This window comes from Hyla sarda, chromosome 10 (assembly GCF_029499605.1).
Source record: "Hyla sarda isolate aHylSar1 chromosome 10, aHylSar1.hap1, whole genome shotgun sequence".
Lineage (NCBI taxonomy): Eukaryota > Metazoa > Chordata > Amphibia > Anura > Hylidae > Hyla > Hyla sarda.
Window position 1 is genome coordinate 107,581,686 of NC_079198.1, and position 25,415 is coordinate 107,607,100.

General features: G+C 43.2%; 1 protein-coding gene across 2 annotated transcripts in view; it reads right to left on the bottom strand.

Moving 5' to 3' along the window:
• Positions 1–987: 987 nt before the first annotated feature.
• The window catches only part of SLC35E2B (solute carrier family 35 member E2B), a 71,662-nt gene continuing 47,234 nt past the window's right edge, over positions 988–25,415 (bottom strand). For both annotated transcript variants that reach the window (XM_056543068.1, XM_056543067.1), the window contains exons 3-9: positions 24,206–24,341; positions 19,094–19,221; positions 15,714–15,834; positions 9,609–9,662; positions 6,049–6,121; positions 3,896–4,041; positions 988–3,682 (exon numbers count right to left, since the gene is read on the bottom strand). In XM_056543068.1, the coding sequence (XP_056399043.1) occupies positions 3,451–3,682; positions 3,896–4,041; positions 6,049–6,121; positions 9,609–9,662; positions 15,714–15,834; positions 19,094–19,221; positions 24,206–24,341 (890 nt within the window). In that variant the 3' untranslated portion in view covers positions 988–3,450. The remainder of the gene's footprint in view (positions 3,683–3,895; positions 4,042–6,048; positions 6,122–9,608; positions 9,663–15,713; positions 15,835–19,093; positions 19,222–24,205; positions 24,342–25,415) is intronic.

The following is a 25,415-nucleotide window of genomic DNA, read 5'->3' on the forward strand; positions in this document are numbered from 1 at the left end:
CATATCATAAGCACACGTGGAATAGTCATAATCAGGAATCTAATAAAGCTCCTTAGCTCCACCTAGTGGCGGCTGCAGGCAGATAGAAATCTATCATATAAAAGGGTTGTCCAGCATTTTAAAATTCCTTTGTGGACAGTGGATTTGGGGTCTAATTACTGAAAAACCCCAAATCTCCCTGTGCACATAGCGTGGGTGAACATACACCCCCCCCCCATGCACTCTTTATAGGAGTGCAGGAGATACACGAGTACAGCACTCATGCACAGGGAGGTTGGGTACCGTTCTGGAGGGTCTGGGGTCTCAGTGGTGAGACTCCCCACAATCAGACATACACTTATCCCCTACAGAATCCACAGGATAGGGAAACGTTTCTGATTGTGCACTATGTATGTGTGGTCCAACCGCTGAGGTGCGGAGCATGGTTCGAACCACCCCCCTCCATGCACTCTCCATGCTGGGAATTGTAGTTTTGCTAAAGCTGCCGGAACACTGGTTAAGAAACTCTGGTGTAGAGGATTTGGAGCTTTGTTTCAAGAATATAATAATAAATTGACCAACATCAAATTCAGTTTGATATTAAAAAGGTGGACACTAACTTTAAGCCAACTAGCCCTGTTAATAGCATAAGGCTATGTTCACACAGTGGAGACCCATTGATTTCCAAGGGATTCTGCTGCACTGTTCACATGGCAGAATTTTTGTGCCAGATGTCCAATTCCGGGGTCTGCAGAAAGAATAGGCATGTATAGTGCCTCTGGGAATTCCGCAAGGAAATGCATTGCTGTCTATGAGACGGTGCATTTCCGAGCGGTCCTAGCGTCCGTTGGATTAGTCAAATGTGCAGAATGTCCGCAACGTGTTGAACCCGGCCTAAGAGTCTTGTCTGTGAATGGGCGACTGGTGCGCTTGTTGCACAGATGCCTAAAACAGGAGAACTAGCAACGTATATATTACTTAAATAATAACAGAATCACAATAAATCAATACGTTTCAAGTAATGCCATTCTCTTTCTTACAGGATGGTAACTGCATTGGTCACAAATAAGGATAAGATGCTGTATATATACACAAACACAAAATACAACCGACCACAGGTCAGCAATGTAGGTTTTCTACAAAAGGCTTTAGCCACAGTTCATAAAAATAGAAAGATTTCTGTACAATCCACAGGTGTGAACGACGCAGTGGAGGCGGCATTACAAAAAGTGGTCACCAGTCTCAGTTCTCGCAGTCATTCCTCACATTGTGTAATCCCGGAGCAGTCGTGACATAGAGAAATATTTGCAGACTGAAGGCAATGAATTCGGAAAGAGAATTAACAGTAATGATTGTACTAAATACAGATTATGTAATGACAGTAATATTGTTACCACTGAACAGAATCTACATGTGGACGTCATCCATGCTCCCTGACACCAGTAATAAAACATTACATTCTACATAGGTTAACACACATATTGGCAACATAGTTGTTGTTTTTTTGTTTGTTTTAATGTCAATTAAGGTTGTCTGTGAAGAAGAGCGAGTGGTTGAGGCAGCGTTTTCCAAACAGTGTGTCTCCAGCTGTTGCAAAACTACAACTTCTAGCATGCCCGGACAGCCAAGGCTGTCCGGGCATGCTAGGAGTTGTAGTTGTGCAACAGCTGGAGGCACACTGTTTGAAAAACAATGGATTAGGGTCTAGTCCTACATTTTAAAACCTATGGACACATTTGCAAAGACACATATGGACACATTTGCAACCGTCTAAATAAACCTTATAAATTTACCACAATTTGCTGTTGTGTTGCCTGTATGACTCCTCTAAATAACTGACTGTCCTGCTGCTTCTGACCTGGATCTGATCACGAGCAGTGATCCTGGGAGTATTGTCTCCTGCTGCTCTCTCTCACTACCTTTACTCGGTATTGGGACAGGTGCAGTCTGCGCACGCGCCAAAAACCACAGTGCTGGCACACGCGCCAAAAACCACAGTGCTGGCACACGCGCCGACTGCACACAAAGGGCTACCCTGTAGCCCTGTGTGTGAATCAAAAGCCGCTGACATTGGGGAGAAAGGAGGGTCTACTCGGCGCAGCTCTGCAGCTGCTGGCCCCGCCTCCAGAATTTTGTTTTCGGCCACAGAAAAACAAAATAAAGTTATACAAGCAAAGGGCACAGTAAGGAGTATGGGTCTAGTTTACAAGGGTCATTTTAAGTGCCAGATGCTCTTTAAAATGACTTACCCCTTATCCATAAGAGGGATAATTTAAGGATCACAGGAATGATCCTATTTTCTGCCGCCGCTCCATTTATTCTATATTGAGCTACCGAAGAAAGTGGAACACAGTACTCGGCTGTCTTCAGCAGCTCCATAGACAAAGAATAGAGCAATGGTGTGCATGTGTGACTAGCTGCTCCATTTGTAAAATTCTGGAGATCGTAGGGGCCCTAGAAGTCAAACCACATGATCTGATACTTATCCCCCATCAATGGGTAGAGGATAAGTAATTTTAACTCTGAATTCCCCTAATAGGCACTTTTTCTGATGATTTTCCACTGCTCCTATGCAAAAATATTTTTAACAATATCCTACGTCTTTATGCACACAATATCTATAAAGACCTGTGTGTCTTCTATCTGAGGGACCTGAGCAGATTGTAACACAACTGCAGGTCAGGATAGACACAGGCTTTAAAGTCACAAAGGCCTGCATAGAAAATGTGTGTTTAAAACGGTAGGATATTTAAAATTAAAGGCAAATTCTCTTCACTTTTTGGATGGCAGCATTACAAAAATAATTGCAAAAGTGAACATGATCTATAACTTGGGTACTATCAGAAGGCCCCTTTTGATTTCTTTCAACATCAAAATACGTTTTAACATAGGAAACACTATTAGACCAAGACAAAACAGATTTCACTGATCTAAATCCATTGATTGCTTAAAATAAAAAACTAAAGCAGGCGTACATAATGTCGAGTGGTCCCTAGGTATCTAAATTGCATTGCTGCTTGCTTTTATGCACCATAGTGGTAGGTCCCGCATTGTGGCCCATAGGCCTGAGTGTTGTGTTACTCATTGGTATGGCTTCACATTTATCTATTAGTCCATCAAGGGCCATTTTACACTGAATTAGGAATTCTAATGCAATCTAAATTAATGCAAGATGTTAGACGTTGTGCTTAGTATGAGGCAGGTAATTTGCCAGCACTGTGATATAATAGAAACTCCTCTTCTGTGATGTAAGTGTCTGGAAGAATTAGGAAACTGGAAAACAAGTAGCATTTGTACAGAGCTCCTCCTATACCCAAATCCAGAACTCTCTGGTCTCTATGCAAGACCTCAAATCGGTGTCTCCTGGTGACCCCATTGATCCAATGATGGCTGTCCTATAGCAGCACAACAACAGTCGCCGTAAATGTCAATGGCAGAAGAAAAATGTCAGGCATCCGGAACAGATCCATTTTATTTTTCATGTGACTTTTGGTCCTGTCCTATTAGTGGTTCAGAGTCCTCAGTGACTGATGGGACACTGAGCATTCGGAATGATTCTCGTTGATGCTGCCTTGCTTTATTGTAAAGCAAGACACCAATGATCACAAACACAGTTCCAATGGCAGAGAGGATGGTGATATTATTTCCAAAAATGATAATACTGAGCCAGATAGAAAGTGCATGCTTCACAGTGCTGGCGACGCTGAAACGACACAAAAACGTACAGATCAACATAGTTTTATTTTTCACTTACTTACGCTTCCATGGCAACAATCAGATCTATTGTACATGTAATACTCAAATACTTTTTTGTTTTATTAGAACTTTAAGTTTGTCCTGTAGGTGTCGGCCGCATTTGTCACACTGATAGATAGATAAATGCAAAAATACAGACGTGTAATGTGTAATTTAGTACCTGAACGTTACAGGAGAGATCTTCCCCATTAACGCATATGCCGTGACGCTTTGAAAGTGGAATAAGACTCCATCAATAAGAAGCAACACAATGACGTCCCAGTTGTAGCTAAATCTTCTCGCACCCTCCCCGATCAATGGCATGTCCTATATCAAAGCAAGGAGACATAGTACTAAATATTTAGACTGACTAGCACTTTTTACAGCTCTTTTAAGAAATCTGCTGAGCAAATAAAAATGAATAAAAGTATTGTGGAGATAAGGTTTCCATGCTTATAAATTTACCTTTAAGATAAATGGCAGCCACAGAATCTCCTACAGAAGAACCACCAGACCTGGATGAGATTTATAGCTGTATGTTGCTGTTGTATGAAGTACAGTGGGTAGACCCCACTTTTATGTGTGTGTGTGTGTGTGTGTATGTATATCAATCAGTTTCCCAACCAGGGAATGCTGGGAGTTGTAATTTTGAAACAGCTGGAGGCACCCTGGTTGGGAAACAGTGATATATACACACATACATAAATATATATATACACATACATACACACAGGTATGTGTGGTCAGGCCACGAGTATATAATATAGGTCAATATATATTTTATACACATATACACACACACCTATGTAATTCCATAGGTAAGAGCAGTTTGATCCCTCACAGAAGAGAGGTGGCTATGATTCTAATTCTATGAAGAGGTTTAATACCCAAATAAATTCTGTCAATTCCAGTCATGTGTTATCCATAGTTTAATTTCCTCATGCAAAAAAAAAAAACTGTATATGCTTAGAAATGGACCAAACGTGGACCAAAAGCCACTATTAGACTATGTTGGATCTATTGAACTCAATGGATCTCTGGGGAGGGTACACTATGGTGTACACCAACATACCACAAATGTAGTGTCTGTATAGATATGAACATAGCCTCACAAAGAACTTTTTATTTTATTTTTTTATTACTTTCAGAAAGGCAAACATATTAATGCTACTCCTTATTTGTTATAACTGGTGCCATCTATATCTAGATCAATAAACTTACATAAAACCACAGGCATCCAAAATTATGACATTTCTATCAGGGAGGAGAGGAAGGAAACAAACCAAAGCTCATCATGTGTTGTGTTCTTCTCCTTTTGCTGTACTTCCTTAAAGACATCTTGCTCTGCTTCTTGATAATGGAATTCAAGAAGCTGTCTTCTTTTGGGGGGGAGGAATTTGGTTTTAAAATACTGTTCCACTACTGATGGCCTATCTTTACAATGGGGCAAAAGGGTCCCTGACTACCAAACACCTCCCTGCTAGTGAGCAGATTGGAGGGGCTTCAGTGCTAACATGGGTGCTGCAGCCTCTTTATCCCTTACCATACACAGCGCCATACATTCCTTAGTGGCTGTGTTTGATATTAGTGGCTGTGTTTGATATTGCTGCCCGTCCTATTCAGTTTATGGCCAAAAAAAAAACTCCACTGACCAACGTTCGGAAGTAAATGTTTGCACTGCAGAGGTTGGTCACGCCCCTTGGCCGTCACGACCCCTCCCACAGACTGGCATTGAGGGGGCGTGGTCAAGATGTTAGGAGGGGCGTGGCCGACCTCCGCAGCGCAAAAACAGCATTTGGAACATTTACTTCCGAATGCTGGCCAGTGGAGTACCCCTTTAAATCATGGTACACTACATGGTATACAGATATGACACACAAAACTTATGAGCACTAACTTGTGCAGTTCTTCTGGTGGGGTATCTGTGTCTTATGTAAGAAATTGTGCACACAACATAATAAATTGCATAAATTCTCAAAGATTCCCAACAGGAAAAATACATGCATCAATAAACTTCCCCCATCATACGGCATACGGTGAATGGAGTATAAGTCTTCAAGATTTTATTTTTTTAAGGCAGATGATGAATGTAAATCTATTTACACATCCTAGGTCACACCTCATAGACACATGGCCTTCCAATCTGGAAAACCACTTAAACATGCCAGAAAATGAGCAAAAACAATGATAAATGTGTATGCAGTGTAACAATAAATGACATGACATACAACATGACATAATATTGCTGTAAACATCACAAAAGCGAAAAATTATTTTCCCTGCATACTGTGAAGACTGTCCAGCTGTCTCCATGTGCAGGTATATATTACTCACCATTAGGAATATCCATGTTGGGATTAACATGATCACAGCTGCTGCACTGGTATAAAACTGGAGTTCAGGCGGTCTGCAAAACAAATGACAATAATTAAATAAAGCATAAAAACTTATAAAAGTCTTTTGCATTAAGCATGATTATGAATAGAGATGAGCGAACTTACAGTAAATTCGATTCGTCACGAACTTCTCGGCTCGGCAGTTGATGACTTTTCCTGCATAAATTAGTTCAGCTTTCAGGTGCTCCGGTGGGCTGGAGACTCTTTCCTAGGACTGTATCCACCTTTTCCAGCCCACCGGAGCACCGGAAAGCTGAACTAATTTATTATGCAGGATAAGTCATCAACTGCCGAGCCGAGAAGTTTGTGACGAATCGAATTTACTGTAAGTTCGCTCCTCTCTAATTATGAATAATTCATGGTGCCTAGGAGAAAAAACAATTCTATGAATTTATGCTTTATTTTTTTATTTGTATTTATATTTTTATACACTTTCAGGTGTTTGTATTTATATATTTATACACTTTCAGGTGTTTGTATTTTTTATATTTATACACTTTCAGGTGTTTGTATTTTTTATATTTATACACTTTATACACTTTCAGGTGTTTGTATTTATATATTTATACACTTTCAGGTGTTTGTATTTATATATTTATACACTTTCAGGTGTTTGTATTTATATATTTATACACTTTCAGGTGTTTGTATTTATATATTTATACACTTTCAGGTGTTTGTATTTTTTATATTTATACACTTTATACACTTTCAGGTGTTTGTATTTATATATTTATACACTTTCAGGTGTTTGTATTTTTATATTTATACACTTTCAGGTGTTACCTGAATACTTTCACTTATCTCTTGCACACATTATCGCCCCATATAAAAACAAGATAAACTAGCGTATTTATCCTGACTAGGTGGAGCAGTACATCTATAATGATGTAGGTGCCAATAGTACTGCCAGTCAGACTTCCCATCCCACACATGTTGGGTTCTGCTGCAGCGCTTCTTTCATTGAGACAGTATAAATAAATAAAGCACAAACTTTCTTCTAGAGCAGTGTTTCCTAACCAGGGTGCCTCCAGCTGTTGCAAAACTACAACTCCCAGCATGCCCGGACAGCCAAAGGCTGTCCGGGCATGCTGGGAGTTGTAGTTTTGCAACAGCTGGAGGCACCCTGGTTGGGAAACACTGCTCTAGAGAAACCAAAACGGGCAAAATCGAAAAGAAAAAAAAAACATGGAACATGTGACATACTAGAAAATAACCTTTCCTAATCAGATTGGTGGGGGTGTTGACACCCAACACCCTGCTGATGACTAGTTGTTTGCCAGAGCCGTGGTGCTGACACGCACAGAGAACAGAGCTGGAAGCAGACATCTGCGCTGTAGTAACCCAGCATGGCCACTACACCATGTACGCTGCTCTCTGCTTCTGGCTGGGGTTTCTGTAGATGCCAGCCCTGAAGCTGTGGCAAAAAGCGGATCAGAGGAGTGTCCGGTGTTGGATCCCTCTGATCATATATTCATGACCTATGCAGAGAATAGATCATCAATAACTACAGTCTGGAAAACCCATTTAAAAGGGTACCTAGCATACTCCGGTGGAAAACATTATTATTATTTTTTTTAATCAACTGGTGCCAGAAAGTTAAACAGATTTGTAAATGACTTCTATTAAAAAATCTTTACCCTCCCAGTACTTTTTAGCAGCTGTATGCTACAGAGGAAATTCTTTTCTTTTTTAATTTCTTTTTTTGTCTTGTCCACAGTGCTCTCTGCTGACACCTCTGTCCGTGTCAGTAACTGTCCGGAGCAGCATAGGTGTGCAATGGGGATTTTTTTCCTGCTCTGGACAGTTCCTGATACGGGCATCAGGTGTCAGCAGAGAGCACTGTGGACAAGACAAAAATGTATTAAAAAAGAAAAAGGAATTTCCTCTGTAGCATACAGCTGCTTAAAAGTACTGGAAGGGTAAAGATTTTTTAATAAAAGTCATTTACAAATCTGTTTAACTTTCTGGCACCAATTGATTAAAATTTTTTCCACCGGAGTACCACTTTAAATTGGAAGGGGTCCCATTGCAGAAACCCCCACGATATCTAAAAATAAATAGGCAGCAGAGCTCTGCTGCTTTAATTATCTCCAGTGCTGCCTGGATCTGCTCTCCAGTCCAATAGCGGCTCTGTATGTTTGTAACATTCAGACTGTACAGGGGATAACAGAGTTTCTCTCACACAGCAGCACTGCTGATCTGCTGGATGTTTTCCATCGACAGATTAAAAGAAGCACTCCAGGTTTTTTGTTTTGTTTTTTTCCCATATCATGCGCACCGACCACCACTTTCCTACAACACCATTTGTTTTATTCCAGCACAGCTGCATTGATGCATTTTATTACTGTAACAGGGTCATGTGACCAACATTTACATTATCAGAAAATTACATGACTGTGTCTCTCGGGAAGTGGTCAGGGTCCTGTGTCAGGTGATTTCCTGTGAATTACATCACATATATCACCTGGATACTTCCCGGAAGCTCACAGACCCCCTCCCTTCTCAGCTCTATCTGTATACTGTTGCTGCTATATCTATGGGATAAGATTTATAGAAACTATACACCTCCCCTGAAGCTGTGTTCACATGTTGCATTTTTGCGAATTTTTTTTCTATGCTATAGTACCACAATAGCCCAAATTATGGTAAAAACAACATTGTTACCACAATTTTAGAAAATTGCAAAATATACAGGCAAAGCACAGTAACATGTGAAAAATGCTGTACAAGGGCCATTTCTTTCCTAGCAGCCTCCCAGTCTGACTGGGAGAGCATGGTAAGTGAGCTATTACACCTTGTTCACACTGGTGTGGTGCTGTGCGGCGTCCGTTGCTGCCGTGGCGCCGTGTCTGCGGGGGGGGGGGGGGGTTGCGGCCCATAGACTGGTTTGAGTGGCATTGGGGCCGCTCTGCCAGTGGATCTTTCCCCCGTGGGCACTGGTGTCGCGGCGGTGGTGGTCGCCGCCCAGTGCTACGCTATTTTATGCTAGGGACGTTAGGGACCCACTCTAAATAGGTGGCCTTGACGTGGCGAGTGGGCTTGTACTTTTTGATCAAAAACGTATATACTAACAACCTGTTCGTTTTTGATATTATGCTGAGAAGCAATTAGATCATTATACAAGATTGTAGATGTGCGACCATGTCTGTTTCTTCCACCCGAATGTACATATTGAATACCTCAATTGTAATTATTGGTCAAAATACTTTCTCTTCATGGCAATATTTTTTTTTAACTTTTAATAAGAAAATGCCTCAAAACTACAGCCTTTGGCTGTCCGGGCATGCTGGGAGTTGTAGTTTTGCAGCAGCTGGAGGCACCCTGGTTGGGAAACATTGTATTAGACAGACAACCATTTCAAATTTAAAATGTATTATTCATTGTAAGGTACTTTGACAAATCAGTTACACATAGACAAGTCATAAATGGTTCTTATCTGGTATAAAAATGGCAGAATATATAAATGTAATATAATATTCCCCCCAATATACTTACGAAAATTTGTATTTATCTCCACTGAGGAGCTTCTTTGAGAAGACATTCTGCAGGCTGAAATGAGACAAACAGCAAACTCATGATACATGAATATAAAGCGGGAATATATCAATTTCCTGTGAAACCACTTTGCTTCTATAAATGACGCCACTGTGAGCGATTCTTCTCGATGACAACGTATCCCGTGCACTCGGATGCTGGACATGAATGTTGCAGGCAATGTAGGAACACATTAAAAGTCTCACAAAGATAAAATAGGTCTACACTGATGCTCCGTTCAACTGCAATCTCCTGGTCTGCCCAGTAAGTACTGGCTTAACCCCTTAACCCCTTAAGGACCGGAGGTTTTTCCGTTTTTGCATTTTCGTTTTTTGCTCCTTGCCTTTAAAAAATCATAACTCTTTCAAATTTACACCTAAAAATCCATATGATGGCTTATTTTTTGCGCCACCAATTCTACTTTGTAATGACGTCAGTCATTTTGCCCAAAAATCTATGGTGAAGCGGGAAAAAAAAAATCATTGTGCGACAAAATTGAAAAAAAAAACGCTGTTTTGTAACTTTTGGGGGCTTCCGTTTCTACGTAGTACATTTTTCGGTAAAAATGACACCTGATATGTATTCTGTAGGTCCATACGATTAAAATGATACCCTACTTATATAGGTTTGATTTTGTCGTACTTCTGGAAAAAATCATAACTACATGCAGGAAAATTAATACGTTTAAAATTGTCATCTTCTGACCCCTATAACTTTTTTATTTTTCCGTGTATGGGGCGGTATGAGGGCTCATTTTTTGCGCCGTGATCTGAAGTTTTTAACAGTACCATTTTTGCATTGATAGGACTTATTGATCACTTTTTATTCATTTTTAAATGATATAAAAAGTGACCAAAAATGCACTATTTTGGACTTTGGAATTTTTTTGCGCGCACGCCATTGACCGAGCGGTTTAATTAATGATATATTTTTATAATTCGGACATTTCCGCACGCGGTGATACCATATATGTTTATTTTTATTTTTATTTACACTGTGTTTTTTTTTTAATTGGAAAAGGGGGGTGATTCAAACTTTTAATAGGGGAGGAGTTAAATGATCTTTATTCACTTTTTTTTTTCACTTTTTTTTTGCAGTGTTATAGGTCCCATAGGGACCTATAACACTGCACACACTGATCATTGTTATCCCATAGGGACCTATAACACTGCACACACTGATCTTCTATGTTGATCACTGGTTTCTCATAAGAAACCAGTGATCAATGATTCTGCCGCATGACTGCTCGGGCCTGGATCTCAGGCACTGAGCAGTCATTCGGCGATCGGACAGCGAGGAGGCAGGTAGGGGCCCTCCCGCTGTCCTGTCAGCTGTTTGGGATGCCGCGATTAGCCGCGGCTATCCCGAACAGCTCGACTGAGCTAGTCGGGAACTTTCACTTTCACTTTTAGCCGCGCGGCTCAGCTCTGAGCGCGCGGCTAAAGGGTTAATAGCGCGCGGCGCCGCGATCGCCGCTGCGCCCTATTAGAGGCGGGTCCCGGCTTCACTATGACGCCGGGCCCGCCATGATATGACGCGGGGTTACTGTGTAACCCCGCGTTATATCAGAAGAGCAGGACCAAGGACGTACCGGTACGTCCTTGGTCCTTAAGGGGTTAAGGACTGAGCCCTTTTTCACCTTAAGGACTCGACCATTTTTTGCACATCTGACCACTGTCACTTTAAACATTAATAACTCTGGGATGCTTTTAGTTATCATTCTGATTCCGAGATTGTTTTTTCGTGACATATTCTACTTTAACGTAGTGGTAAAATTTTTTGGTAACTTTCATCCTTTCTTGGTGAAAAATCCCAAAATTTGATGAAAAATTTGAAAATTTTGCATTTTTCTAACTTTGAAGCTCTCTGCTTGTAAGGAAAATGGATATTCAAAATAATTTTTTTTTTAATTCACATATACGATATGTCTACTTTATATTTGCATCATAAAATTGATGAGTTTTTACTTTTGGAAGACACCAGAGGGCTTCAAAGTTCCGCAGCAATTTTCCAATTTTTCGCAAAATTTTGAAACTCGCTTTTTTTCAGGGACCAGTTCAGGTTTGAAGTGGATTTGAAGGGTCTTCATATTAGAAATACCCCATAAATGACCCCATTATAAAAACTGCACCCCCGAAAGTATTCAAAATGACATTCAGTAAGCGTTTTAACCCTTTACGGGTTTCACAGGAATAGCAGCAAAGTGAAGGAGAAAATACACAATCTTCATTTTTTACATTCGCATGTTCTTGTAGACCCAATTTTTGCATTTTTGCAAGGGGTAAAAAGGAGAAAATTTTTACTTGTATTTGAAACCCAATTTCTCTTGAGTAAGCACATACCTCATATGTCCATGTTAATTGTTCAGCGGGCGCAGTAGAGGGCTCAGAAGGGAAGGAGCGTCAAATGGTTTTTGGGGGGCATGTCACCTTTAGGAAGCCCCTATGGTGCCAGAACTGCAAAAAACCCCACATGGCATACCATTTTGGAAACTAGACCCCTCGGGGAACGTAACAAGGGGTAATGTGAACCTTAATACCCCACAGGTGATTCACGACTTTTGCATATGTAAAAAAAAAAAAAAAAAATTTTTACCTAAAATGCTTGGTTTCCCTAAAGTTTTACATTTTTAAAAAGGGTAATAGCAGAAAATACACCCCAAAATTTGAAGCACAATTTCTCCCGATTCAGAAAACACCCCATATGGGGGTGAAAAGTGCTCTGCTGGCGCACTACAGGTCTCAGAAGAGAAGGAGTCACATTTGGCTTTTTTGAAGGAAATTTTGCTCTGGGGGCATGCCGCATTTAGGAAGCCCCTATGGTGCCAGGACAGCAAAAAAAAAAAACACATGGCATACCATTTTGGAAACTAGACCCCTCGGGGAACGTAACAAGGGGTAAAGTGAACCTTAATACCCTACAGGTGTTTCACGACTTTTGCATATGTAAAAAAAAATAAAAAAATTTACCTAAAATGCTTGGTTTCCCAAAAAAATTTACATTTATACAAAGGGTTAAAGCAGAAAATACCCCCCAAAATTTGAAGCCCAATTTCTCCCGATTCAGAAAACACCCCATATGGGGGTGAAAAGTGCTCTGTTGGCGCACTACAAGTCTCAGAAGAGAAGGAGTCTCATTTGGCTTTTTGAAAGCAAATTTTGCTCTGGGGGCATGCCGCATTTAGGAAGCCCCTATGGTGCCAGGACCGCAAAAAATACCCACATGGCATACCATTTTGGAAACTAGAGCCCTCGTGGAATGTAACAAGGGGTTAAGTGAACCTTAATACCCCACAGGCGTTTCACGACTATTGCATATGTAAAAAAAATAAAAAAATTTTTACCTAAAATGCTTCTTTTCCCAAAAACTTTACATTTTTAAAAAGGGTAAAAGCAGAAAATACCCCCCAAAATTTGAAGCCCAATTTCTCCCGAGTACGGCCATACCCCATATGTGACCCTTAACTGTTGCCTTGAAATACGACAGGGCTCCAAAGTGAGAGCGCCATGCGCATTTGAGGCCTAAATTAGGGATTGCATAGGGGTGGACATAGGGGTATTCTACGCCAGTGATTCCCAAACAGAGTGCCTCCAGCTGTTGCAAAACTCCCAGCATGCCTGGACAGTCAACGGCTGTCCGACAATACTGGGAGTTGTTGTTTTGCAACAGCTGGAGGCTCCGTTTTGGAAACCATGGCGTACCAGATGTTTTTCATTTTTATTGGGGAGGGGAGGGGGGCTGTGTAGGGGTATGTGTATATGTAGTGTTTTTTACTTTTTATTTTATTTTTTGTGGTAGTGTAGTGTAGTGTAGTGTTTTTAGGGTACAGTCGCACGGGCGGGGGTTCACAGTAGTTTCTCGCTGGCAGTTTGAGCTGTTGCAGAAAATTTGCTGCAGCTCAAACTTGCAGCCCGATACTTACTGTAAGCCTCCGCCCATGTGAGTGTACCCTGTACATTCACATTGGGGGGGACATCCAGCTGTTGCAAAACTACAACTCCCAGCATGCGCTGACAGACTGTACATGCTGAGAGTTTTAGTTTTGCAACAGCTGTAGGCACACTGGTTATGTATCACGGAGTTTGTGACCTTACTCAGTGTTTCACAACCAGTGTGCCTTCAGCTGTTGCAAAACTACAACTCTCAGCAGTCACCGACAGCCAACGGGCATGCTGGGAGTTGTAGTTATGCAACCAGCAGATGCATCACTACAACTCCCAGCATGCACTTTAGCTGTTTGTGCAAGCTGGGAGTTGTAGTTATACAACAGCTGAAGGTACACTTTTCCATAGAAATAATGTGCCTCCAGCTGTTGCAAAACCATAAGTCCCAGCATGCCCATAAGGGAATGCTGGGAGTTGTGGTGGTCTGCCTCCTGCTGTTGCATAACTACAGCTCCCAGTATGCCCTTTTTGCATGCTGGGAGCTGTTGCTAAGCAACAGCAGGAGGCTGTAACTCACCTCCTGCTGCTGCTCCATCGCAGGCTGTCCCTCGCCGCCGCCGTCGCTCCTGGGGCCCCGATCCCAACATGGACGCCGGGGATCGGGGTCCCCAGCACCCGGGGTCGTCTTCCCGCACCCGCTCACGCCCTCCGGAAGAGGGGCGGAGCGGGTGCGGGAGTGACGCCCGCAGCAGGCGCCCTGATTGGTCGGCCGGTAATCCGGCCGACCAATCAGGGCGATCGTGAGGTGGCACCAGTGCCACCTCACCCCTGCAGGCTCTGGCTGTTCGGGGCCGTCAGAGACGGCCCCGAACAGCCAGTAATTCCGGGTCATCGGGTCACTGGAGACCCGATTGACCCGGAATCGCCGCAGATTGCTGGACTGAATTGTCCAGCGATCTGCGGCCATCGCCGACATGGGGGGGCATAATGACCCCCCTGGGCGATATGCCGGGATGCCTGCTGAACGATTTCAGCAGGCATCCGGCTCCGGTCCCCAACCGGCTAGCGGTGGGGGCCGGAATTCCCACGGGCGTATGGATACGCCCTGCGTCCTTAAGGACTCGGGATGCAGGGCGTATCCATACGCCCTGCGTCCTTAAGAGGTTAAACCCCATAAGTAAATGTACGGCATTGCAGCGAGTAACTACGTGCACAGTGCTGTACATTTATGGTGCGACTATGAAGTGAGCGTAGGAACAGCGCTCGGGGGACTCGACAGATAATGGCGGACATCATCGATCGCACTGATGTCCGCCATTAAAGGAGTTCTGTAGTCAAAGATAACTTATCCAAAGGATAAATTATAGATCACGAGGTTCCGACCGCTGGGACCCCCCACGATCTCCTGAACGGGGCCCCAGCAGTCTGCTGGAAGGGGGCATGCCAACCCCCGCAAGAGCCATGGCCAACACGTCCCCTCCATGTATCCCATAGAGATACATGGAGTAGGCGCGTCGGCAGTGGCTTCCTGGGGGGTCAGAACGGCCGCTTCCGACAGACTGTCGGGGCCCAGTTCAGGAGATCGTGGGGGGTCCCAGCGGTCAGACGCCACTGATCTATAACTTATCCCCAATCCTTTGGATAGGGGATAAGTTATCTTTCACTGCACTACTCCTTTAATTCCATAGATGCTGTGATCAATGCCAATCACAGCATCTAAAAGGGAAACCGGAGATTCCAATGGGCCTGTTTCCAGTGCAGATGGTGATCAGAGGTCTCCTTACCTCCCTCCGGCATCAGGATGGCGGAGCTTCTTGTGCCGTTTGGAGATGTTGGAAATCGCACACACATACTACTGGAAACACCGTGTGACGTGGCTTTGCATGTAATTTAAACAGGCACGAACACAGTCTAAATTAAATGGTTCACGCTACTTTTTAAAACACTTTCCACACATTATCTTGGCATAAATGTGATCTAAAAATGGTTTAAATAGGAGAATTTAATGCTGACGGGATGCAGACTGCCCAGATGCACAAAGTCACAGGTCATTAAAGCGGCAAGAAGCAATGGGGAAGGATTAAGCTCCACATAATATGGACTGGGTAGCCTGAAGCAACAAAGGCAATCAGCCCTTACCTAAATGGCAACTTTTGGAGGACAAAGGAAAATAATATCTTACCAGTCCATTATATTGGTGGATAATGCTGCGGAGAAGCCGAGAACATTAAAACTGATTTCAGTTGCAGTACAGAGGGCAAGTCCTGCCATGACAGGTAGGAGGGACAGATTCACCATCATTCCTGTAAAAGACCAAACTCTTTAGTATTCACTAGAAGTCAGAACAACAACATGATCCCTGGAATCTAATAACATGTCTACAAGGAAATTATATTTATATATATAAAAACCCCTATAGCTGTGATATATTAGGCTATGTTCGCATGAGGGTTACAGAGCTCCATTCGGCACACTGATAACTGAGCTAGACTGAGTGTGTAACAGTGGGCACCAACGGATCCCAACAGGTACCACTGGTCTGTCGGGTTTCCGTTCAATGCCGTCATTTTGTAGGATTTTAACAGAGAAATAAATTTGACCTGCAGGATTATTTTTCTCTGCTAAAGTCCTGTCATTTTAATGGAATCAGCAAACGGAGCTCCTAACACTGATGTGAACGAGGCCTAACTATCTTGTGATCTACACCACAGCAGTAAAACGAGTGTGCCAACTGAGACTCCAACCCGAGAGCTTTGAGTGGTGTTATACAACATCAGAACCCCAGCCGCTGCATGAGTGGTACTACATTTTATTTACTTACTACCTAAAAGTGTCCTTGTCATATGCCTGAGCTGCCACCATTTAAATAATACAGTTTGACTTACCTTTTGCCGCTTGAATTGATATCTTGTCATCCAGCCCAGGCTTCTTCCTGCTTTTGTGGCCTGCCACGCCACACTGTGCTCAGATGATTGCCGACCGCAGCGAGATTCTACATCATCCGGTGATAGACTGAGCAGCAATGTGATGTAATGGGCCTGAGAACCAGGAAGAAGGCCGGGCTGGTTACATCACATTGCTGCTCAGCCTATCAACCGCCAAGGTAGTACATCGATGTGGCCGACGATTAGCTGAGCACAGTGTGACAGGTCAGGCCCCAAACCAGGAAAGAGACTGAGGCTGGAGGACAGGAGACAAATGACAGTGGCAACGGGGGAGCGGCTGGAGGAAAGTTAAAGTTGACTATTATAATGGCAACAACCCAGGCATATAGGATGAATACAATATTTTCCAGGAGTACCCCATTAAGTGCTTCACTCCCAAGAAGTGTCCATCCAACTAGACAGCCAAATAGACATAAAATGGAGCTGTCTAGTGAAGCTAGGTGGAAATCACATTACTGCCTGTTTTACTGATTGGTGGGGGTCTCAGCACTAAGTCCCCAACTCATTAAAACTTGTGACAAGTCAAAAGTTTTTCTAAATGACAGGGACACTTTAAAGGGTTTTTCAGTGGATAGAGGCTGGTGTCTTGGCATTGGGTATGCCACCAATATCCAGCATGGACTGTTGTGTATAGCTTCTTGCCAACAAAAGGAACTCTGGAAATTTGGCTTTGGTAGAAGTCGTCAGAGTATATTTACATGCAGCAGAAATGTCTTTAACTGAAAATTCTGTTCCTAAATAGGACTGTTCTGTTTTTAGCATGCATACAGATTTCTAAAAGGCCCATTCAGATGTCAGCTGTAGAAACTCCTGTAACAAATATGCCTCATTTAAATTCACCCGTGGACTTTGTTGCCGCACAGGTTTTTCAGCTACTACCTAAGCCTCAAAAAGGCAAAACAAAAAAAAACCACAAATGCCCATCAAACTGAACAAATGCTATATAGTCTGGGGTTTTTTTCAGCCGTTTTTGGGCTGTTTTTCAGCAATACTGTGTGTGAATAAAGCCTTACAGCAGTGGTTCTGAAACTGGGTTCGGTGAGTCAGTGCCGGGGGTTCGGCGTGGGAGGTCGCAACAGGACAGGCAAACAGAGCTGGCCCGGGGCCCCGAGCAGAGCTGGTGTTTGGCCGTCCTGTAGCGACGGGGCAATTCCCCCATCACTATTAACTCCCTGCGGCCCCGCGTTAAGTTTAAAAACACAGGGCCGCCGGGACGTGACTGACGTCCCGTGTGTGCGCCCATGGAAACTAAGGCGCCGAAGACCGGAGGATAGAGGAGGAAGACGCGCGCTGGCCAGCTTGGTAAGTGACCAGCAGCACGCCTAATGTGGGGGGGAACTCTGCCTGCCTAATGTGGGGGGGAACTCTGCCTGCCTAATGTGGGGGGGAACTCTGCCTGCCTAATGTGGGGGGGAACTCTGCCTGCCTAATGTGGGGGGAACTCTGCCTGCCTAATGTGGGGGGAACTCTGCCTGCCTAATGTGGGGGGAACTCTGCCTGCCTAATGTGGGGGGGAACTCTGCCTGCCTAATGTGGGGGGGAACTCTGCCTGCCTAATGTGGGGGGGAACTCTGCCTGCCTAATGTGGGGGGGAACTCTGCCTGCCTAATGTGGGGGGGAACTCTGCCTGCCTAATGTGGGGGGGAACTCTGCCTGCCTAATGTGGGGGGGAACTCTGCCTGCCTAATGTGGGGGGGAACTCTGCCTGCCTAATGTGGGGGGGAACTCTGCCTGCCTAATGTGGGGGGGAACTCTGCCTGCCTAATGTGGGGGGGAACACTGCCTGCCTAATGTGGGGGGGAACACTGCCTGCCTAATGTGGGGGAACACTGCCTGCCTAATGTGGGGGAACACTGCCTGCCTAATGTGGGGGAACACTGCCTGCCTAATGTGGGGGAACACTGCCATTGTTGCAGAAATGACATGAGAGCGGCACTTGCCAAGGTAAAGCCGCGCATTTCTGAACTGGTCTCTGAAAGACAACAGCAGAAGTCACACTGATTTGCAGTAAATATTCATTATGTTTTTGTTTTTGTGTGAAAATCATGTTTTCATGGTTTTGTTCTTTGTTCTTAATGGTTTTGTTCATTTTGTGCACCTATGTATAAATATATACTTATATATATACCTCCTATGTTTTGAATTTGAAAAAAATCATATTTTATTTTTCCAATTAAGAGGGGTTTGGTGAATGTGCATATGAAACTGGTGGGGTTCAGTACCTGCAACAAGGTTAAGAACCACTGTCTTACAGTGACCACAGGGATCAAGAAGTAGGCAGTTTTAGGATTACTAAAAGATAAGGAACGCCCAGGAGGTGTGTTGTGAATAGTGGGAGGAAGTAAGGAGGAAGAGCATTAGACTTACGCAGCTGTAAATATTTTGGCTCCCACATCCCCTGTTGAAGTGTTGACCCAAGCATTACAATGTGTTATTGCAGGCTCCTAAACCTGACAATGATTTTCCCATGCATTATATTCAATAACTGACAAGAGTTACTATAAAATACATACCAGCACATAGACAGGAAAAGGTCAGTAACCAAAATGGCATAAAAGGGGCAGGATATGAAAATGAAGGATAAGAAGCGTCTGATGGTAAAGCAGTAAATACTTACCAGTGTATTCTCCTAAAATGAGCCTGGACATTATAACCGTAAAAATAGGCGCAGAGCTTTTAACAGTTTCTGCAAAGGAGACGGCTACATTCTTCAAGCTGACCAGCCCCAGAACCACAGTGGAGAACCTGGAATAAAGAAAGCAGACAAGGTGCACACCTTGAGAAAATGCTTAGACTTCACAGCAAGAAGGACGGGGCTGGCGACTGATTTGCAGACATCAAGCCTCCCTTCTTACATAACACTTGGATGCTTGATGACAAGGCCATAGTCACAGGATTTCAGCTTTGCATTGGAACTAATTTTATTAAGTGGATAATTTCCCAAATATAATATTATTGCAGAGAACATTCCTGTCTATGTACCGTATATACTCGAGTATAAGCCGAGTTTTTCAGCACGATTTTTCGTGCTGAAAACACCCCCCTCGGCTTATACTCGAGTGAACTCTCCACCCGCAGTGGTCTTCAACCTGTGGACCTCCAGAGGTTTCAAAACTACAACTCCCAGCAAGCCCGGGCAGCCACCGGCTGTCCGGGCTTGCTGGGAGTTGTAGTTTTGAAACCTCCGGAGGTCCGCAGGTTGAAGACCACTGCGGCCTTCGACATCATCCAGCCCCCTCTCACCCCCTTTAGTTCTGTACAGTACTCACCTCCGCTCGGCGCTGGTCCGGTGCTGCAGGACTGTCCGGAGAGGAGGTGGTCCGGTGGGATAGTGGTTCCGGGCTGCTATCTTCCCCGGGGAGGCCTCTTCTAAGCGCTTCGGGCCTGGCCTCAGAATAGTCACGTTGCCTTGACAACGACGCAGAGGTGCGTTCATTGCCAACGTACTTCTGCGTCGTTGTCAAGGCAACGCCTCTATTCCGGGCCGGAAGCGCGGAGAAGAGGCGTCCCCGGTGAAGATAGCAGCCCGGAACCACTATCCCACCGGACCACCTCCTCACCGGACAGCCCTGCAGGACCGGACCAGCGCCGAGCGGAGGTGAGTACTCAGAACTAAAGGGGGGTGAGAGGGGGCTGGATGATGTTGAAGGCCGCAGTGGTCTTCAACCTGCGGACCTCCGGAGGTTTCAAAACTACAACTCCCAGCAAGCCCGGACAGCCGATGGCTGCCCGGGCTTGCTGGGAGTTGTAGTTTTGAAACCTCTGGAGGTCTGCAGGTTGAAGACCACTGAGGGCGGATGATGAGAAGAGGATGATGAAGGGGGGGGGTGTGGGATGATGACAAGAGGATGATGAAGGGGGGGGGGTGGGGATGATGACAAGAGGATGATGAAGGGGGGGTGTGTGGGATGATGAAGGGGGGGGTGTGGGATGATGAAGGGGGGGGTGTGGGATGATGACAAGGGGATGATGAAGGGGGGTGGGGATGATGACAAGGGGATGATGAAGGGGGGATGTGTGGGATGATGACAAGGGGATGATGAAGGGGGGATGTGTGGGATGATGACAGGTGATGATGATGAGGGTCTGGATGATGACAGGCGGTGATGATGATGAAGATGTTAATGACGGGTCTGGATGATGACAGGGGGGATGATGTATTTCCCACCCTAGGCTTATACTCGAGTCAATAACTTTTCCTGGGATTTTGGGTTGAAATTAGGGGTCTCGGTTTATACTCGAGTATATACGGTAGATACATCAGCATAATGCCAGACAGCAAATAATGGAAATTCTGTGAAGGTGAAAAACTTCTAATCGACCAGTTAAACGTATTTTGCAGTTTCCTTCTAAGCCAGCTTGGTAACCTGGCAGATCACTGCAGATATGACTTCAGAAACTTCTGGAGACCTTTAGCTGCAGCGGACCATATTTTACCAGCAGGGTCTGAAAAATGTAGTATTATACAGGGCTGGCCCCCTTTACAGGGGTACTCCGGTTGAAAATTATTATTTTTTTAATCAACTGGTGCCAGAAAGTTAAACAGATTTGTAAATTACTTCTATTAAAAAATCTCAATCCTTCTAGTACTTATTAGCTCCTGAATACTACAGAGAAAATTATTTTCTTTTAGGAACACAGTGCTCTCTGCTGACATCATGACCACAGTGCTCTCTGCTGACATCTCCATTTTAAGAACTGTCCAGAGTAGAAGAAAATTCCCATAGCAAACATATGCTGCTCTGGACAGTTCCCAAAATGAACAGAGATGTCAGCAGAGAGCACTGTGGTCGTGATGTCAGCAGAGAGCTCTGTGTTCCAAAAAGAAAATAATTTCCTCTGTAGTATTCAGCAGCTAATAAGTACTAAAAGGATTAAAGGGGTTATCCAGGAAAAACCTTTATATACATATATATACATATATATATATATATATATATATATATAACTGGCTCCAGAAATTTAAACAGATTTGTAAATTACTTCTATAAAAAAAATCTTAATCCTTTCAGTACTTATGAGCTGATGAAGTTGAGTTGTTCTTTTCTAAGTACTCTCTGATGACACGTGTCTTGGGAACCGCCCAGTTTAGAAGCAAATTCCCATAGCAAACCTCTTCTACTCTGTGCAGTTCCCGAGACAAGCAGCGATGTCAGCAGAGAGCACTGTTGCCAGACAGAAAACAACAACTCAACTTCAGCAGCTGATAATTATTGAAAGGATTAAGATTTTTTAATAGAAGTTTTAATCTGTTTAAATGGGCACTGTCAAGAAAACAAAAAATTGATATGTTGTAGTACTTAAGTACTACAACATATCTCTAATATAGTTTAATTAAAAAAAGTGATTTTAAAACAGTTTAAAATCACTTATGAATTCGGCCACTAGGGGTCGCCCTCCTAGTGGCCGAATGCATTCAGCAGTGACGTCACCACTGAATTTCGACTCGTTGAAGCCAGGCAACGAGTCGAAATTCAATCACTGCTGTGCTCGCTCCCGCCTGTCAATCAGACAGGCGGGAGCGAGCGCTTTGAAGGAAGAGGACGCGCGCAGGCTCGGGGACAAGGTAAAGTATTATGTTCACTGTATTATGTATACTGTTCACCTATACAGTATGCCTCCTGTTTCCCCACTACAACTCCCAGCATGCCCTGGTTGCGAGCTGAATGGCGGGGAGGGGGTACTCTGAGTGAACTAAGGGGGAGGGGGAGTGAGTTGAGCGGCGCGACGGGGCCGGGGGCGGGGGGGTTGGGGACTGCGCGGCGGGGAGTGGTATGTGCTCCGGTGTTCACCTATACAGGGTGCCTCCAGTTGTTTCCCCACTACAACTCCCAGCATGCCCTGACAGCCAATAGATGTCAGGGCAAGGTGGGAGTTGCAATGGGGAAACAGCTGGAGGCACCCTGTATAGGTGAACTATGGGTGGAAGTGTCGTCCCCAGCAGGCATCAGTGACGTGGGGCCTGCTGGGGAAGTCAGCCTGGTAGTGAGCACGCTACCAGGCAGACAAAAAGCATTTTTAATATGTAAATAAAAAAAAATTAAAGGCAGGGAGGGGGTTAGGGATAGATGGGTAATAGGCAGGGACAGAAAAAAAAAAAGTGATGGTGGGAGCTACCCTTTAACTTTCTGGAGCTAGTTGATATAAAAAAAATAAAAAATAATAATTTTCCTGGAATACCCCTTTAATATTTTTTTAATAGAAGTGATTTACAAATCTGTTTAACTTTCTGGCACCAGTTGATTTAAAAAAAAAAAAAAAAAAAAAAAAAAAAAAAAAGGTTTTGCACCGAAGTACCCCTTTAAGCAATGGGGCTAGTACTGGGCCTTTAAATTGTGCTGTGCTCTCCTCTTCCTCATTGAATGTGTATGTCCCCTACTTTTGTCTGTTTTCCTAATGGACTGATGATCCTGTGTTGTTAATGTTAGTCTAAATGTTTGTCCTTTATGATCCCAATCCTCTTGTTTATCCCTCTGTCCGAGCCCAAGCAACATTCTTAAACTGCTCATATTAAACACATTAGATAAGTGTTTCCCAACCAGGGTGCCTCCAGCTGTTGCAAAACTACAACTCCCAGCATGCCCGGACAGCCAACGGCTGTCCGGGCATGCTGGGAATTGTAGTTTTGCAACAGCTGGAGGCACTCTGGTTGGGAAACAATGCATTAGATCATTACTGGTTGAACTCTGCAATATTGGCAGGACCATCTCTCTCTCTAATCTGCATAGGGGCCTCCAACCTATAATCTGTCCATAAATTAGATTATTGTGGGCTAAAATAGCAGAGGCAGCTGTTGGCCAACCTACATATAGATATATATATATATATATATATTATATATATATATATAGTGTCTGCTTCACATTTGTTCTTCACAGCTGACACAATAGAGCATCAGCCTTATCATAAAGACATATTAGAGGGGTTATCCAGGCAAAAACTTTTATATATATATATATATATATATATATATATATATATATATATATATATATATATATTTATATATATATTTATATTTATATTTATATATCAACTGGCTCCAGAAAGTTATTAAACAGATTTGTAAATTACTTCTATTAAAAAAAAAAATCTTAATCCTTTCAGTACTTATGAGCTTTTGAAGTTAAGGTTGTTCTTTTCTGTCTAAGTCCTCTCTGATGACACCTGTCTCGGGAAACGCTCAGTTTAGAAGAGGTTTGCTATGGGGATTTGCTTCTAAACTGGGCGTTTCCCGAGACAGGTGTCATCAGAGAGCACTTAGACAGAAAAGAACAACCTTCACTTCAGAAGCTCATAAGTACTGAAAGGATTAAGATTTTTTTTAATAGAAGTAATTTACAAATCTGTTTAACTTTCTGGAGCCAGTTGATATATATATATATATATATATATATATATATATATAAAAAGTTTTTGCCTGGAATACCCCTTTAAAAAAAAATAAAATAAAAAGTGTGCACACGATTCCAACCTGCTATAACACTGCTCAGACATTTTTTTTTTTTTGCACAAGCCAACAGCGTGAATTATTTAAGTCCTATAATGTTAAGGTCACCTAACGCAGACACTATGTCAAACAGGAATACTATGCAGTGACAGCAATAACAATTGTGCTGTTCGTTATTCCAAGAACACGTCATCGCTTTAAAACTTATGAATATTGACTAAAGCATTTCTTTCCAGGATTCGGCACAGATGTCTGATAGGTGAAGGGCCCGACATTTACCTCATAATCCCCACAAACAACATGATCATGAGAAAGTTTGAGGGGTAGCTGAGACGGGTTTTGTGCTGATACAAGCAGCAGGGGATGAACATCTTGATGCAGCCAATGAAGGTTGTGGTCAACATTTGGACAGCGCCTGAAGAAGAAACAAAAAAGAAACCAGATAAAGCATCCAGATATATACAGCCATCAGTATGCAAAAGATGTCAACATTGGGCAATGTGTTTCTGTAGGCCCTCTTATTGTGTATGGAGATAAAAGTGGGGTCCAGCCACTGAACCCTATATTATAGTGTGGAGCATTACACAGAGGGTACATGACTGAACCATTTGCCAAATCACATTTTGCTTTTTAGGCATGAATATCTACTAGTGATATAGGGGGAGATTCATCAAAACCTGTGCAGAGGAATAGTTGACCAGCTGACCATAACAACCAATCAGATCGCTTCTTTTATTTATCAGAGGCCTTTTTAAAAATGAAAGAAGCGATCTGATTGGTTGCTATGGACAACTGGTCTACTTTACCTCAGCACAAGTTTTGATGAATCCCCCCCCCCCCCATAATGTATGGCCAACAGAAGTCACCCACTGACCTGTTCAATGATGAGGGGTGTCCAAAGGGTGCAAAACAAGGAAATTGCATCACTCTATTAAAGGGTACCTCTCAAAAAAAAACTTTTGATATATTATAGATTAATGTATGCAGAATAACTTTACAATTGCATGTTATTAAAAAATATGCTTCATTCTATTTAATTTTCCACTTTGAAGAAATGACCACTAGGGGTCTCCCTACCAGTCCTGGCAGCAAGCATTTCAGACTCATGCTGGAGTCCTAAACACTACGAGCTGCCAGTCTGCTTTGTTCACAAAGGAGAACACTCAGAGCTGCCAGCCTGCTTTGTTCTCAGCCTGTTTCACTGTGAACAAAGCAGGCTGGCAGCTCTGAGTGATTAGGACTCCAGCATGAGTCAGAAATGCTTGCTGACAGGACTGATCGGGAAAAATACAATAGAAAGAAGCATATTTTCATTAACATGCTATTGGAAAGTTATTCAATATTCATTAATCTAAAATATATCAAAGGTTTATTTGATGAGAGGTACCCTTTAAGGGTTATCCAAACTGCTTTAGTGTATCCTATATGAGCAGCTGTTATATTAAAAGAGGTTATCCATAATAAAAAATAATTAAAAAAAATGATTTCT